At 38.5% G+C, this 17,217-nt stretch overlaps 1 protein-coding gene across 3 annotated transcripts in view; it reads left to right on the top strand.

Annotated features, from left to right (window-relative positions):
- Positions 1 to 17,217, top strand: part of RUNX1T1 (RUNX1 partner transcriptional co-repressor 1) — a 114,897-nt gene that overhangs the window by 31,676 nt on the left and 66,004 nt on the right. The window contains exon 1 of one of the 3 annotated variants that reach the window (XM_054277483.1): positions 3,075 to 3,168. The exons of the other annotated variants lie outside the window; for them this stretch is intronic. Coding sequence (XP_054133458.1) covers positions 3,162 to 3,168 — 7 coding nt within the window. The 5' untranslated portion in view covers positions 3,075 to 3,161. Of the gene's footprint in view, positions 1 to 3,074; positions 3,169 to 17,217 lie in introns of those variants that run through there. 3 annotated transcript variants of the gene reach the window in all.

Raw genomic sequence — 17,217 nt, 5'->3', positions numbered from 1 at the left:
AAAAGGCAATCTCTGTACTTTTACGTGATGGCCATTAGGAATTTCCCTTTTCCATGAGATCCATGTCTTGGCTACCTTATATCATCTGCTGCATAAAAATCTTTATACTTCCCCTTCAAATACAAGACTATGGAGACTGGTTTGCCTCCTCTACCCATTTTCAAACTAAGGACTCCTAAAGGAAGATTTAAAATTATTTTGTAAAGCATTTTGAGTGATGGTTAAAGAAGGAACTGGTGCCCACCGAGGATGGTGTAATGTAATGTGCACCATAAAGAAACTGGGGCTAGATTGTCTTGTGGGGTTTTCATTCTTTTTGTATCCCATTCATTTTGGCAATACTCTGACTCTTGTGATGCAGCAGAACTGTTCTGTGTTAAAACCAGTGTCTTTCTTTTCTTGGTGGAGAATAAAACCATTTTACAGAATGAGCTGTCCACTTTTGCTTGGCCTGCTAAAATTTTAGACGTGGTGCAAAAACTTCTAGGGCAAGCTCTAGGTGACTGCATTAGAAATGGGGGTGGGGAAAGCAAATAAATTTCCACAGATACTTCTTCAGGGAGGACTGCCAAATGGGTTGCAGCCTGCCTCAGTGTATTAAATAATGAGAGGAGAAAACTATTCATGCAGCTGGCTGCTTGAGAAAATGCTGAAGTAGTCTCAGATGCACAGGCATTCTGTTAGCCCCTTCCATGAGCAGACTTCTAGGTGAGAATCTCCAGGGATCCAGGTTTTGTTGACGTGGATCAATTTAAGTGGCAATTACTGTAGTCAGATAACAGCTTAAAAAGGCTTTTTACACACAGAAAAAAGATGCATAATCATGCAGCATATGGAAGTTCAATTTTGTGAGCCATGGTCTGTGGATTTACAATGTACTGATATTAAGACCTTCTTTTAAAGAGTGAATATTGTTCGGTTTTATTAAAATGAGTCATAGCGTTGACACGTTACTTTCTACTCTGAAGCTGATTCAGGCTGCATCTATGTTGATGAAAGGTTGCATTTCCAACTGTGAAAATGTTTTTCCTTTCATGTAGAGTACAGCATTACAAAAGAAAAACAACGTAGCAAATACAATACTAACTGACTGGTTTTAAATAGTGCATCAAATAATAAAACCAAAAGGACAGTAAAGTCTTTAAAGGCCTTGTTGGAGCAGACTTCACTTGTCTCCATTTCCCTTGCTTCTCTCCCTTTGCCCCTCTGCTTTTCTCCCTTTCATGAAAGTGGTCAGAAAAATGTTTTCATGTTTTGGATTTCATGTTTCTCTTGGATTCTTTGACACTCAAAAATCCATTATAAAGAACTTCATTTCGATAGATGTCTGATGAAGGTGAAGAAAAGACCTGCCTCAAGTAGTAGACACATTAGATTGTTTGTGCTGGGCTAACAGCCCAGGGCATTGTTATTGGGGCAGGGGAGCTCCTTTTCTTCTTGATGGTCTTGGATTTGCCAGTTCTGTGTTTGGAATTTCTCTCATATTTAAATGAAACCTAAGGGTGCCACCTAGATTGTGTTAAAAAGATATCATAGAAATATCAGTAAATTAAATGATTCATTTTCTTTAAGTGAGAAATATTCATGAGTTCAGTCTGGACATTAGGAAGGACTGTTATTTTCTGCTTAATTTTGCATGTGTGTCCTTTTCCTAAACAGATCTTTATCAGGCTCTGTGGTAACTAGAGGAAGGAAGAGGAAGGCCTAAAAGCAGAGCTGTTTCTTCCTAATAGAGGCAGAAGATGGCATAATGCAAAATCAGGGGGGTGCATAAATATGTACACAAGGACAGACCTTACACTGAGAAGATCTCACTGAGAATTGTTGCCTTTCCATAAAGGTTTGAATGTATAATGCAAAGGTAAAGTCAGAACCAGGACCTACATGTTAGTTGCTGGAGAAATGGCTCATTACTAAAGCACTTTGCAAGTGCTGAATGGGAGGAGAGTTTTAAAAAGGTATTTTTTCTTGCGCCTAGAATTTTGTGCAAAGCTGTGTGCTACAGAAGGCATGCGAGTCAAGCGTATGCTTCTTCTAAGAGGCAAAGATGTTTTACAAAGGACTAAAGAGGGACTGCTGAGAAGAAAATAGCCAGCTTTAGATAAAGCACTATAACAAAGACTTGTAGTTTTTATGTATCATGGTGTCCATTAAAGCTTAATAGGGAAGAGTGAATTGAACCTAGCCAGGCATACCTTATTCATGTGAAGGATAAACATTTAAGGGGTTCACAAAATCAGAAATTGGGAGGACATGATTGTTTAGCTTTTGAAAAAGCTTTACAGGGAAGATTTTGTTTTCATCCCCCGTGGATCACTATGCAAGGTAAAGGAGAGTAAGCTGCAAATGTTTGGAACATATCAATGGAAGAATCCCAGGGGGTTAAAAGCACCACAGTAAAATGTAAGTGGTCTGCTTTCTAAGTGTGGTCTATTTTACACATACTACTGTGGATCTGAGAGAGCGAGTGATTTTGATACTCCATTCCCTATAGTAAAGGAGAATAATAATGACAGAAGTGTGTGTGTGGCAGGGGGGGGGGGGGGCAGAATTCTCTTGTATATTCTTGTGCACGTTTTGAATTTCCACCTAAATAAACAGACGTAGTCTTACAAAGTGCAAAATTATGGCTGTTAAAATAAAGAATTTTGTCCCCCCACATTTGGAGGAGAGCTGATTCAAAGTGATTCTTTTTCTTTAATTGTTGTCAGCAGAGGAAAGGGTTAACTTTTAAGGAAAAAATGAATAATTCAGTGTTTGGCTTATCACTCTGCATTTTAGTTTCTATTCTTTGGTCATCTGGAACTTGGTGTGAAAGGTAGAGTAAAAGGAGTCAGCTGAGGGGAGCCGGGGTTGTGATAATTTGCACACACATCCCTGTCATTGTTCTGCCTGAAGAGACAGGGCTGGGTTCAAGGCCACATGTGCTCCTGTCATCATTCACATTTCTGCTCCAAGTGCAATACAGAGTGTCAGCTCTCCATCTGTCTTTGCCTGGCAAACGCACGCGCCCAGCATCCTGCCTCCAGCTACGCTGCCACAGCCAGTTCTGATGGCCCTCCTCGCTTCTCTCTGTTCATTCCAGAACAGGAGGCACTGAGCCCTAAATAAGCTTGCTTTTAGGAGAGAGCCATTTACAGTGTGGTATATTTTATCCAAGGATGCCTGGTGAGTCGAAATTATTGCAGCTCTTTCGGTTCTAAATGAGGAAACGCTAATCGTTTTTTTGATAGTACATTTTCCCTCTCTTTTTTTCTTTTCTCTTTTAATATAGAGGGTGATTTGCAAGCTGATACGGGTACGGAGCGATCGCGGATGCTAATTCTGTTGTGTATGTGTTTGGGGGAGGGGAATTTGTGCAAGTGAACTGCTAAAGATGATACTTACAGCAGGACTGGATGTTTCAGTGAAAAGGGATAGAAATAGCAGAAAGTCACCAGCTTTGTGGGTGCAGGTCTCTGCACGGGGGATCATTTTTAGCAAAGGGAAATACAGCTTCGGGCTGGCTTTCATGACTGTCAGCTGCACCTTGAATCTGCAAACATTTGATCGTCGGAGATCATTCACAGCATTTACCCATCAGCTGAAATTATCTCTGTGAAAAGCTGTTTATGTTGGAGAAGTGAGGGAGATTTATAAAACAGATTATTCCAGCCTTGTCCTAAATTGTAGTCCTTCACTGTCACCAGGCAAATCACCAAAATATGTTGATTCAAAATAAAAAAATAAAAAAATCTGCTGAATTAGAGGAATTGCTGTGGAGCTGGGAGTTATAATAGGTCGGTTTCCTCGGGAAAATATTATCCTTGGATCTTACGATCACTTGTCTTATTGATAAGTGCTATTGCCAATAAAAATGCTTCTATGCAGGGTGATTGTCTAAAGGGTTTTATGAGATGCTTGACCACGACTGAGTAGATTAAATTTGGTGTGTTTTGTTTGTGTTTTTTCCCCCCTTTGGTAAGGACTGGAGAAAGCCATGTGCCTGATTATAACAGCTTGTGTTCTGGATAAAAAAAAAAGACGGGGCTAGAGATCCTACAGCTGGCTGGTTCTTGTGGATTATTTGGGTAGGACAAGCAGAAGAGGCTATGCTTGATCACAGAGAGTCTGTACACCTCGCAGATGGTGTTTTGAAACAGTATCTGCCAGTTTACTGCAGCCACAGTTGCATGTAGGTATTGCCAGTTGTTGGAAGAATGTTTTCCTTTTAGGATTTTTGTATACGGTCATACCCTACTGCTGGTATGTTTGCTGATCCTGTGATTGTAACAAGAAAGTGGGCTCTGTTTGCTCAAAGCACAAGGTTAAGCGGATTTATATGGTTGAAATATGGGCAAATTAATTTGCATAGATAACAACTGAGGACTATGAAAGGTCAATTTAACCCTTTAAACATCAAATTTGATTTGCATGCATTGCATTCCTGGGAATGTGCTCTTCATTAGAAATACCATAGTAATTCATTAATTAGGAAAACTGTGCATTGTGCATAATTTTCATCCACTGATGTTTCCCTTATGTTTGTATGAAACTCATCTTCTCCTGCAGTTTACTCTTCCTGTGTTTTATCAAGATATTTAGATGTACAGAAATGACACAATCTTATCAGTTTTGATCCTTGTGTGCATTATTCGGTGTTATTGGCAAACTGTTGGAATGCCTAGAGTGGACATTTTTGAAAACCTATTAAGCCTTTGGCATTTAAATTACTTAATCTACCTGCTGGTTAAAATTTCATGCATCTTTAATCAAAATGGCATGTGCCACACTCAAATATGTATACCTTATCAATTTAATGGTTAAGCTTTACCATTAAATAAATCTTTTATTTGCAGCATTCTCTTAAAGCAGTAGCAAGCAAGAAGTGTGTTTTAATGTCAGCTCTGAGTGTTAGAAAACCTTGCACTTGGATACAGAGAATACACTGACAGCTGTGACTGGGAGCATGTGCCAGAATGGAGATACTTGAACAGATCTGACACTTGGCTATTTTTGACACCCATCTGCACTTTTTTACTCTCCTCTAGGATGAACTGCCTCTCAATCTGTTCACAGCATATTTTAGCCCTTTAATATTGTGGTGTTGTGTTTTTTCAAATGGGCATTATTAGCCATCTGGGGCAGATTTTGTATTTTAAAAGTAAGCACATTATGTACAGGAGATTAAAAGGATGTGTATTTTTATGTAATCTGATATTATGTCAGTGCCTTTTGTGTATGTGTGAAGTTTTGATTTCAGAACCATCCCTTTAGTGATTCTGACATCTGAGGTTCTTTTGGGGAAAGAACAGGAAGTAATAAAGACGGGTTCTGGTTCATGTGTGGTGATAACAATTAAACAAACTGAAATTGCCCTTCAAAGACGAATTGCTCGTACTGTTATAATTGTGACTGGGTACTCACCTCCTCACACTCCTGTCAGGGCAAAGGGACAGCAGCGGGGCTGGCTAATGAAGCGCTGTAAAAGCCATTCAGACTTCTGTGAAGGCACTGCTGCAACTCTCAGAAAAGTCTCTAGAAAGATAATCCCGTTAACATGCAGCTTGCCGTAACCAAGTTAACCATTTTGTCATTCTGTGGAGCGAACTCTAGGAAGCGTTTATCTCTAAGTAATTGTTCCTGGGGGAACAGTGTTCAAATCTAATACCGTGCGCCAGTTTCTCTGATTACTGTGAATGTGGTTGTTGGTTTCTTTTTTTTTTTTTTTTTTTTTTTTTTGGTACTGTTTATTCCGGACTTTATTTATGAAACATTACAAATCTATCAGTCATTTTATAGTACTTTCAAAGAACAGATGTTGGCCTACAAAATGCTTTATTATTGCCCATGGCATTATTCAGCATGGTTTCCTTAAAAGGACAATCAGTGATCACAGTCATTGTAGCCCAGAAATAATGCTGCTCTTTCAGAAGATGGCCTGGTATTAGGTCAGACCACCCTTTCTTTACTTCTGCTCTCCAGATGTGGCTGCAACTATTTTTTTTTAAGTTCATGTTTCAAAAAAAAATGGGTTTGTTTTCAAAATCTGGTTTTACTTAAGATATCTCCATCCTGGAGTGCATTTCATAAATTGCCCACATATTTTTCTTAGCAGAGAACTTAACTGGCTGTAATTTTTAACACATGGCCACATCATGTGATATTTTCAAAACATTTGCACATAGCTTTAAGAAGGTCCCGGCAGAAATGATCCATCATCTCACAGCCAGCCCATTTCTTAACAGCATATCTGCATTTTCCATTTAGCAGAGCTATATATTATTAGCTTACATTTTGGGTAGTAAAACAGTGTATTGCTGATTGTAAAACATGGACTTTATTATCTGCTGAAAATTGATTTGGCATTTATAGCCACTGTGTACTAGAGTGGCTTTCTGGTTTTAACATTAGTGCTTGCAAGTGATGATTTGTTTAAAGAACAGAAACAAAATTGCCATGGACATAACTGTTAGTGTCCTAGTGACTGAACATTTGGATTATCCACCTGCTTTTTAAATACATGCATCTAAATGGTGTTACACAGCAAAAGTATCCTAACAGTCCAGTAACTGACTTGTTCTAAGTTGCAGTTGCTATGCTGTTATATTAGAAGGACTCTGTGTATTACAAAACAAGTTTCCTGCCAAATAGGGAAAATGTGTCTGGAACTACTTAAGTCTGAGTATTAACTTTGCATCATTATTCCAGTCTTCCTACATAATGGCTTTATCTTCAGGTTTCAGCTATGAGTGAAGAGCTTTTTCCCTAAGAGGACCGTGGGCCACTGGGTTTTTCAGATATGTACGATAGGGTTGGGAGGCGACATGTGATGACTTGCTTTTCACGGTATTAAAGTTTCTTTGTCTTTTATGGTAGTAATAAATTCCAAAGTCTGCATAAAATTATTGCTCTTATTTTCAACCCATGGGGCTGTGAACTGCCTCATGCATGGAAAGTAACTAACACATCATGGAATGCAGATCATGCTGCAGGAATGAACACATACATACATACATCTATATATATATATATATATATAGAGGCATATGTATATGTATATATGTGTGTATGTATGTTATATCAGGGTTCCAAACACTCTTTTCCTGAGAAGATTGAAAGCTTTATAGCTCAGGCCCTTAGCTAGAGAAGAATAGCCTAGTTAGTGTCTCAGGACACGTACTTCCTTGGTGTTTAGCACCGGGGTGTTTAGCACCAATCACATCTTGATTTGAAGATTTTGGATTCCACACTCACATATATAAGGCATGATCATCATAGCTTGCAAATCAATGTGATCTGTGTATATACGATTTGAAAAGACAACTTGAATTTTGCATAAAATGAAATAACGTGATACACCTGGTCCTTTTCAGGACATGCACACATACCTCTACCGGTTTCCTGGTTTGTTTGCTTCATCCTTGTTTTTTTCAAGTGTGTACATCAAGGATAACACTAAAAAAAATCAGCTGAAGCCTGGTATTTCGCTTCCAGGTCACAAAACAACTTGTGCACTTGAAACAGTAGCTGCCTTCCAAATCCAAAGTGCCTCTTAACTCTCCTCATTCCTGGGTGCATCACTGTTACAGCTTTAAAGTCTCCTGATCATTTCAAGCTGCAACTCTGCATGACAGGGTCTCCCTTCAGTATTGACGGGGTTAAGCAGCCCAGTGCTGAGATCACACCAATATCTTTTTGGAGTTGAAGCATTTCTGTGACTTGAGTTGTTCACACAGTTTGATCTGGTAGGTAATCTCAGAGGAAGCCCAGTGCATATTTAAACATGTTGGTCTCTTCACAAGTGTAGGCTTACTTCTTGTTCCCAGAAATGTGTGTGGTGTAAAATGGAGCATAGAGCCAGCAATGCTAAGGCAAGTAGAGATTAAATGGGGAAAAACATAGGGCACAGCAGTGCTTAGATTTTCACTTACACACAGACACAGTCTAGCCATATTGGCCCACTTGGCAAGGCTTATTTCTTTCGATATCCTGCTATGCTAACTCCCTGTTCCCGCAGTTCCTCTGTGAAGCTGGTGAAGTCCTTGCCACATTGTGCCATTCTATCTATATTCACTGGCTCAGCTCTCCAGCAGCTCAGCCATCTCTGCACTGAGTTGCATTTTTGTAATGTACATTTGTTCTTTCTGCCTCATGTACATGAGAGTCACAAAATGAAGAGCAGGACCAGTGCAGGAGCTGCTTTCCCCTTGGTGCTGTTGATCTTGAGCCCTGTTCCCTTTTAATATGTTTCTTGTTCAGTTCTTGGGTAGAACAAGAGCATTGGAGATTACTCTCATTAACTGCTAATGGGCAGTAGCTTTCCCCATTGCTAAAGGAATATGGTCCAGACCTGAGCGTGAACAAGCAGGAGAATTTGAATTTGTGTGTTTCACTTCCAGAGTGAGGCTTCCACTCCAAAATCTTGCAAAAAAACTTCAAAGCTCACTCTTCCATCTTGCCTGGCTATGTCTTATACAAACCATCTACTTGCCAATCTTCTGAAGGTGAGGATATGGACAACTTTTCTGGAGGAGAGAGTAATGCTGTGGATTCCACGTCTCCAAGGCCCTTGAAAGGCAGGAGTTTCCCTGTTGGTGAGCTATAGGCAGTTGCTAGTTAAATATAATTAACTTTATATAATCTTTTTGTCATGAGCTGTCTACAGCTGCCTAATGGTAGGGTGTAGAGAAGATGGATGAAGCCAAAATTTTCTCGAGGTGCATAGTGGTAAAGATGAGAGGTGAAAGGCATGAGTAATAGACCATGATAAAACCCAAGTAGATTCCAGGAAAAAAGTTCTTCACCATAATGATGGTCAGACATTAAAACTGTTTTTTTCAGAGAGGTAGTGATATTTTCTTTATTGAAGATCCTGTATAGGACAAACGTGTGGCAACTTGATCTAAACTTCACATGCTTTAAGACAGAAGGACATAGACTGTCTTAATCTCCTAAGGTCACTTCAGCTTGCATAATGATTCTTTGTTCTGCTGGATCTGTTAACTGTTCTGGACACCCAGTCTGAGGTGCTGCAGACCTGTGCTCTGTAGAGGAGAGCAGAGCAGCCCCTGGTACTGGCTTCTGTGTTGTGTTTCAGGGGAAATTTCAGCAGTGTTGGGCTTCAAACACCTAAAGGGATTAACTGAATCTGCTCTGAAACTATTGTTTGATCTGTAGTTTTGTGAATGGACTTTGTGTGCTAGTAGAAGAGCAGAATTGTCAGGCTCAATGCTGGTTGAAAGGGCTGCACATCCTTCCTCTGGCAGCTCATGGAGCTGTACTTCCATATATCAGAGCTGAATTTATTTCTCTGAGTTTTTTTATTGTTTTACTTTTATTTTTTCTCTACTAGTAATTTCTTCTTTACTGCAAGTTGTTGGCAGAGTGCAGAGAAAGAGCCTCATTGTGAGCTTTAACTGCAGAACAGCTTGAGACGACAAGGTGCTGGAGTCCTTGGGATTTGAGAGGAGACTGTTCAACTGAAGGTTCACAGACCTCTTAGTTTTGTCCCTGTGCTGTACCTTACCACCTGTTAGTAATGTTCCTGCAGCTGGTTTAAAGAAGAGACACTGAACCCATCCAAATTCTAAAAGTCTCCTTCTCAAATTCTTATGGCATGAAGCTAGAGCCTTACTTGAGCTTTTTCATTATGTTGTGTAATGAGTTGTAGATTTATTTCTGCTTCTTCTTGCTCTTGGGATCTGGTAACCTTGTGGAACTTTTCATGAGGAAAAATTATCTGGTAGGACCCACACATCTGAACTTATTAAAATTATCCAGCCAGATATTTAGGTTATGGGTGTAGATAAATATTCTGGAGCTATGCCTGCAACAGAACTGTACTTTTAAACAGGCACAAAGTGTAAGTCAAAGGTGACAGGAAATCGTTCTGAAGTTCAAAAGGAAATACCATCAGCAGAGGACACAGTTATTAAGAGTACTGCTCATATGGTTCTCATTCCTTATGGACATCCCTTTAGAAGCAGAGTGTAACAAACACTGCTGTTATTTTTGCATGTTGACAATACTGAGCTGACAAAAACCAAAATAAAGGTGGAAATAGAAGAGTGAAAGGAATTGATATTGATCACCTCCTGGAGGAGAAGCTGAGGATTAAGGAAGAAAAATGTATTTTGGTAACCCTTCAAGCATATTGCAAATTTGGGCAGATCTGCTGTAAGGTCAGGCCGATATCTATTCTTTGTTTAAAAATGGGAGTTGCTATATTGAACTGAGATTTGAGTAAGTGGCATTTGCATATGATTAATTAACTGCAGTGAAGTTTGAAATTATTCAAGAAGCAGGAACATGTGTTGCCTTTCAAAGTCCATTGCCCTTTCTAGCTTATCAATGCATCTTTTCTGGGGTATAAGGCAGTACTCTGTCTTAAGTAAGGAATTTGGAAAGCATATCAAAAATTTTACGTGGTACTCTATCAGTTCTAATGCTTTATTGGAATTTTTTTTTATATGCTTATAATCCTCTTCTCCAAGCCTGGGGAGCTTTCCAGTGTATATGTCCAGTATATGTCCAGTGCAGATTCTTGTAGTTCCCCCTGATTCTTCTAGCGATGCTAGGTTCAATGTCTTACTGTCCTCCTGTTTGAAACCACATCCTGCTAAAGGAGTAATCTCCCAGTTAGGGATACAGGGCCTTTCCCTTTTCTCTTTCAGATCTCTCCTTCATATGTATTTTGTGAGTCATGCAAGCACACATGACTCAAATACTCTTCCTGCCACAAGATTGCAGTTTGGAAAATGTGTGCACTCGCATCATAGGAAAATGCAGGCATAATTTGATTCTTGCTTCCAAACTGTGCATTCCAAATATATTCTGGTGGCCCTTTTAAGCCAGAGCAATAAGCATGTGTACACAGCCTTGAATTTTCATTGTAGCTGTTTTATAATCCAAATGAATGTCATCTAGATAGACTTTCCTATATGTGACTTCCTCATGTAATTCCTTGAATTTTTAAGAGCCTCTTTTTTTAAAGGGATTTTGCGCCTTGCAGAGCACCAGCCACATCTTCCATGGTTAGCAAATACAAATTAACATTTATTGTTTTAATTTTATTTTTCCAGTCCATTTCACCACATAATTGTTGACTGCGTAATTATATCTGCTAGATTTGCACACTCTTATTTGTATTCTCTTTAGGAGAAAGTTTGTCTAACTGGAATTTAGAAGAGGTCCTTTTCTGTGACAGTGTTACTGTTACTACTTTTTTTTTTTGCCTGGAACCATACTAGATACACTATTTTGGACACTTTAGACTATAAACACTGCAGTGTACAAAAATGGTCTTTTAAAAGCAGGGATATCCAATAATTGCGTTCTATTTTAGAAAGTATTGGGATTTCTGTCAGTTTTGGAAGAGAAATCCCGAGTGAAACACAGGAACCTTGTAACACAGTAAAGAAAGTGGAAAGATGCTCATTAAAGCAATTGTGGTTATGTAAAAGAATGGGTGTAATTAGATATCCATCAAGGTCATATGGCACTGTCATTTAATAGCTTTGAAAGTCATCAGTTTTCTTCTTCTTGGAAACTTGTTTGCAACAGAGTTTACTACCCCTTGGGATTGGCATTTTAATTTTCATTTTTCCACTGATGGGAGTAGGACAACTAAGTTTCTAGAATTCAAGGTGTCCACATTGCTTGAGTTCATCCTTCCATGGCACTGTAGGATCTCCTAACTTTAGGGTCCTAAAAGAAAAAGAGCTTCTGTCAATCTCATCCATATTAGCTCTTGGAAGTAATGTAAATTACTTCATTAAAATAAATATTTGATTATTTTACACTGAGCTCAGCATTGACTGCATTGCATCTTCAGAAATAAAAGCAAATCCTTTGCAATTTTTGAAGGGGATCTGTGCAGTAAGGAGTGTATATCTTTCTTTTCTGAATTTCTGTTAGCCAATGTGAGCACTCCGTTGTCCCCTTGAAAATGGAGAAGTGAGATGGTGGCTTCTTAGAGAATACTATCTGTGTTTCTCATGTAAAATTTTTCAAATGTTTTGAAGAATGCTTATTATGTTTTGTTAATTTAATTGCATCTCTCTTTACATTTTTCTCTGGTTGTAAAAGCGAGTATGTATTTGGATTTTCTGCATTTATTAAGTGAGTCTGCTGCACAAGAGATCAATCTGCATGAAACTTTGATTGAGAGATTGGTATGAAAGCAGAGTCTTAAGAGCATGTATAGCAAGTTCTCTGCCTGGAAGGACAGTGCTACAGCCTTTTTTTGCCCTCTTCAGACTCCTCTACATAGACAGAACCACATTTTGGGTTTGATTTGCATGGTTGCTTGCCAGCTCAGCAGCTAGTTTTCTTCCTGTGACATGTCAGTTGGTAGAGTAGTAATTTCCAATTCCTTTCATTTTGAGCAAGGCAAGTAATGGTATTTAATCTTCAGATACCAGCAGAAACAGAATCCTTTCATTTATGCTGCCTTAAAGGTTTTGCCTCAAACTGCTTTTGAGTCTGTAAAAGCTCCAAAGGTAAAAATACTACCTAAATTTAAGGTATCGACCTGCATCTCTCTGTAGAGCCACAAGAGAAATTATATACTCTTTCCTTAGTTAACTTCTATATTCTCTCAGGAAGAGCTTTGTGGAAGCTGCTGAGTAACTTGCATTTTCGTGAAGGAATACAGAAAATCATCATGTCTTGATTTCACCTCGACAGAAGCAGATATGAGCGGGTGGTTTTGTCTGGGGTATTGGCTCAAGACAGTCTTGAAATAATGAGTGTCCATTGCTTAATCACCAGGAATGCTTAATAGCTTTGTCACAAGTGTTTTTCTTTTTGGAGGCTGTAAGTGTTTTCACTGTCTTGCCATACTAGATACAGAATAGATGCCTTGATGAATTACCCAATGGGGATTCTGGTGCAGAAATTGATGCTTACTGAGTCAGAATAAAAAGGGTTTATTTGTGTTTTTTCATTTGTTTCATTTGTTTTGAGGGGTTTTTTTGTGGTTTTTTTTTTTTTTTTTGGTGGGGGGTGGGTTTGTTTTTTTTTTTGTTGGGGTTTTTTGTTGTGGTTTTTTGTTTGTTTGCTTGTTTGGTCTCTTTTAGTCATTACAGTAAAGCTGCTGGGTTTTAAGTATGTCTCCTTACAGGTGTGTACATTGTTGCCTGCAATTGCTAGCTTTTGGAGGGCTTTTCAACACAAAATACTATGATGATGCAGATGTTCTGATATTGTTCTTGAAAACAGCTGATGGTGGATCTGATGCTGAAAGCTGATCAGCAGCTAGCATACATCATCATCTTCTGATCCAAACTGGTTCCTCTGGGAGTCAGCTCTACTGTTTCAGTGTGTTGTAATTAAATTGAGTGCTGTTAAGGTGTCAGAAATTACTTTATAACACAGGATAATGGACTTAAATAGACTTATTTGCACATTGCAAATCATAGTTTAGCAAATTACCCTTAAAGGCTATGTATTAAAAAACAAAACATGTTCCCCAATATTCAGTAGGAAAAGAAAGAAGAAAAAAATTGATCTGATTTCTAACTCAATCCTTAAGATATCTTTGCATTAAAACCCTTCTGTGCTTAATAGATGCTATAATAATACCTGTTATTTCTGAATAACAGTCATAACATGCTTTGTTTGAATGAAAAAGGTAATTTTTTTTTGTTTTAGTTAGGATTGGATATGTAGTCAGAAGTCCCTGTCAACCAGACCTTTAATAGCTGGAAAAATACTTCTAATACACGCAACAGATAACTTCTGTATGTAGGTCTTACAAGGTTTTGAGCAATGTTAATCCCCAGAAAAGTTTGTATGAGTTGTGAATACTCAGCATCTTGTAGAATTAGACTGTATTTATAAGAAGGCTAATGTTGTTAGGAAAACAATGAATTTACATGTATAGTGAGAGCTGTTGCAAATCAGCAGGTGGTTTCTAAAATATCAGAAAATGGCAAAATGTTTACTGATGTGATTTCTCTCTGAAAAACAAACCTGTTTAAAAATACTTGAACATTCAAACTTCAAATGCTTAAAGCTGATTTGCTTTTCTTCAGCCATCTCTGGTCTTTCTTACTTGTGCTTTGAATTCACAGGCTCTTAATTTTTAGTCTTGAGGATCTTATTTTGCATTCTGAATAGCACAGTAACAGGAAAAGAAAAAGAAAATAATTTTCTTGCAAACCATATATTTCAATAGGAAGTTTATTTCTAGGAATAGATAAGAGAAGTTCAGGTGATACCAGAAAATATGTGCTTTCATTTTGTATGCCTATGCACATACTTTCATACAGAATACTAGATCACATTTCTCTTTAGTAATATAAAACCTGCTTGAGACGGAATTAATAAATGATGCGAAGCAGTATTAAAATTCTCCCATGTCTTTCGAATCAGACATATAGCTTTAAGCAATTTGTTAGTCACAAAAGCCAAGGAATATCATTAGAATAATATATATATATAAAAATCAAAATCCTGTAAGCTAATTTGCCTGTGTGCCATTTTCTTACCCTGATTAAAATTAAAGCCTGCTCCTACCCTATAAATGGCTGTTGAACTGTGTGCATCTTCTGTGCAAAGGTTTCCAGTGTGGTGAAAAAAGGAATTCAGTTCAACGATCTTTAATCCCGTTTCCTCTATGTTATTTGATTACTTGGAAAACCTTTCCCTTTGCTGCTGTTCCCCAATTCTTCATTCACCAATAGTACTGAAGGGAAAATTTGTGCTGTGCCGTTTATACATAATTTAAAACTATTGTGCTAGCTTTAAACCCAAAGTCTTTCTCATCTATCATTTATCTCATGATGTTATCTTTTGTACTCGGTACCCTTCAGTAAGCACAGCCTGACACATCTTGTGGCCTTTACCTTCTGCGATAAAAAAGATTGAAAAGATGCTTGGCACCACCTGGTGAAGATGAGGCAACCCTGGAGAACTGTGCTTCGGGAGCAGGTGACTGATGCTACGAAATGTGCCAGTCTGGGGACACAGCTGAGGGGCTGTAGTAGGGAAGGGGGAGGGGAGGGGAAGGAAAAAAAAGAGCAGGAACATTAATACATCTTCCTGAGGTTTGATGGGACATACACTGCCTACTGTTCCATCTGGTGCTTATGATAGCATGGCATATTAGCATGCTGCAAGTTCATAATGTATTCAGGGCGAGAAAACACCACTTGCATACCAATTGAGGCGTCCTCTTTCTCAGAGCTGCTTTTGAATTTCAATGATGTTTATGCCTCCTAAGCCATGACTGAACGGAGCATTTCCGCTTGTGGAGAAATAACAGCAGTGAGGGATTCTGGCTCATGTGGCTTTTCTTTCCTCTTTCGTTATTTTCCTCTTTTTTTTTTTTTAGTTCTTTTTCTTCCTGCTCTCTCCTTACAATTTGTTTTGTTTGGGTAAGCCTGAAGACTGCTTGAGGTTTTTGGACTAGCTAATTACAGAGCTTCTGTTAATATTGACTTCTTTTTAAGGCTGCAGTCTATTGTCTTTTTGCTTATCTCAAAATGCTTAAATGTCTTTTTATGGCATTTTGATGAAATTACTCTAAAAGCAGTGTCATGAAGCATTTAGAAAATAGCACATTGCAATTCTGCTTTATATTCAGATTTTCTGTATTACTAAATCGAAGAACAAACAATACCCAAATTCCACATTTCATGGTAAATTATTTGTGCCCCATGTCTTCAATGACTTGATTTTCACTTCAAGTGTGCTACATAATAGGATACGTATCTGAAGTTGAGCAGGTATATAAGCCTTTGTAGGAGTGAGGTCTTTTTATCGATCCCTTGCAGGAAATGTACTGATATGTTCGCTTTATTTCTCCCTACCCTGTCCTCTTTGAAACTCTGCTGAGATTGACACTTGACTGGAGACAATCTCAAAACTCCACCATAGACACTCTTGACTGCACATTTTGTTTCTAAACTTGTCAAAGATTGTGATCTCTTTATGGCTCAGTGCTGTGAATCACTCTGCAGCCCTCCTTCCAGTGGGTTTTCAAAGTGTGAAGTTTACACACGGGGTAGGGTATTTGATGTGGGATTATCAAGTGTCTGGAGTAATACATGAGTGTGAGTCTTATTGGCTTTGTTGATGACTGAGCTTCTAAACTGCTTCACGTGTTTTGAAAGTCATACTCCAAAAAGGAGACTAAACTTGCTGCTTGTCGTAGTTTAACCCCAGCTGGCGACCAAGTCCCACAGAGATGCTTACTCCCCACCAGCAGGACAAGGGGAAGAGAATTGAAAGGGTAAAAGTGAGAATAGTCATGGGTTGAGATAAGAATAGTTTAATAATTGAAATAAAATTGAAATAATAATTGTAATGATAATAATAGTGATAAATGTAATAAAAGGTAAAATAGCAAATAAAGAGAAAAAACCCAAGAAAGTCAACTGATACAATTGCTCACCACCAACTCACTGATGCCCAGCCAGTCCCCAAGCAGCAGCCTCCCAGCCAACCTTCCTCCCAGTTTTATTGCTGAGCATGACATCACATGGTGTGGGATGTCTCTTGGGTCAGTTGGGGTCAGCTGTCCCATCTGTGTCCCCTTCCCAACTCCTTGTGCACCCCCAGCCTGCTTGCTGCTGGGAGGGGTGAGAAGCAGAAAAGCCCTGACTCTGTGTAAGTCCCACTCAGCCAAAGCTAAAACATTCCTGTGTTGCCAGCACTGTTTCCAGCACAAATCCAAAACACAGCCCTACATTAGCTGCTAAGAAGAAAATTAGCCCAGCACACTGCTTGAAGAGAGAAGAAATATTAAAACAGCATCTCTAGTATAAACCCACTTAATTAATGCATTTTGTATCTAGTCCTCTACGTGCACAGCTGGACTCTTGCTGCTGCTGACTGTGGTTTGAGGCTTTAGCTTAATCTTTAATGCATATGACTCTCATGCTAATATAACTTTAATAAAAACGTACTAGGTAGCACTTTGAACTCCTTCACTCTAATTTAGTATTAATCCATTTGACTACTAGAAAAGATCTTGCTTTAGTACTGATCCATTCTTTCAAATAGATACAGCCATGACTTTTATAAATATATACTTTTAGACATTAATTTTACTACTCTTGCATAGATAAGAAAGAAAAAAATGCATTACTCATTGTGGCAAAGAATAAATTGACTCCCTTTGCTTTACTATCTGAATATCTGTTGTCTGATGGCTTGAGAACATTCCTTGTTTACTGATAGCGCATTTAGACCTAGACATTAAAGCCTTAGCTTAAATTAATTTTTTTT

The sequence above is a fragment of the Melozone crissalis genome, unplaced genomic scaffold, assembly GCF_028551555.1.
Source record: "Melozone crissalis strain CALT ecotype California unplaced genomic scaffold, PUWL_Pcris_2 ptg000002l_1, whole genome shotgun sequence".
NCBI lineage: Eukaryota > Metazoa > Chordata > Aves > Passeriformes > Passerellidae > Melozone > Melozone crissalis.
This window is presented reverse-complemented; position numbering and strand designations above follow the sequence as displayed.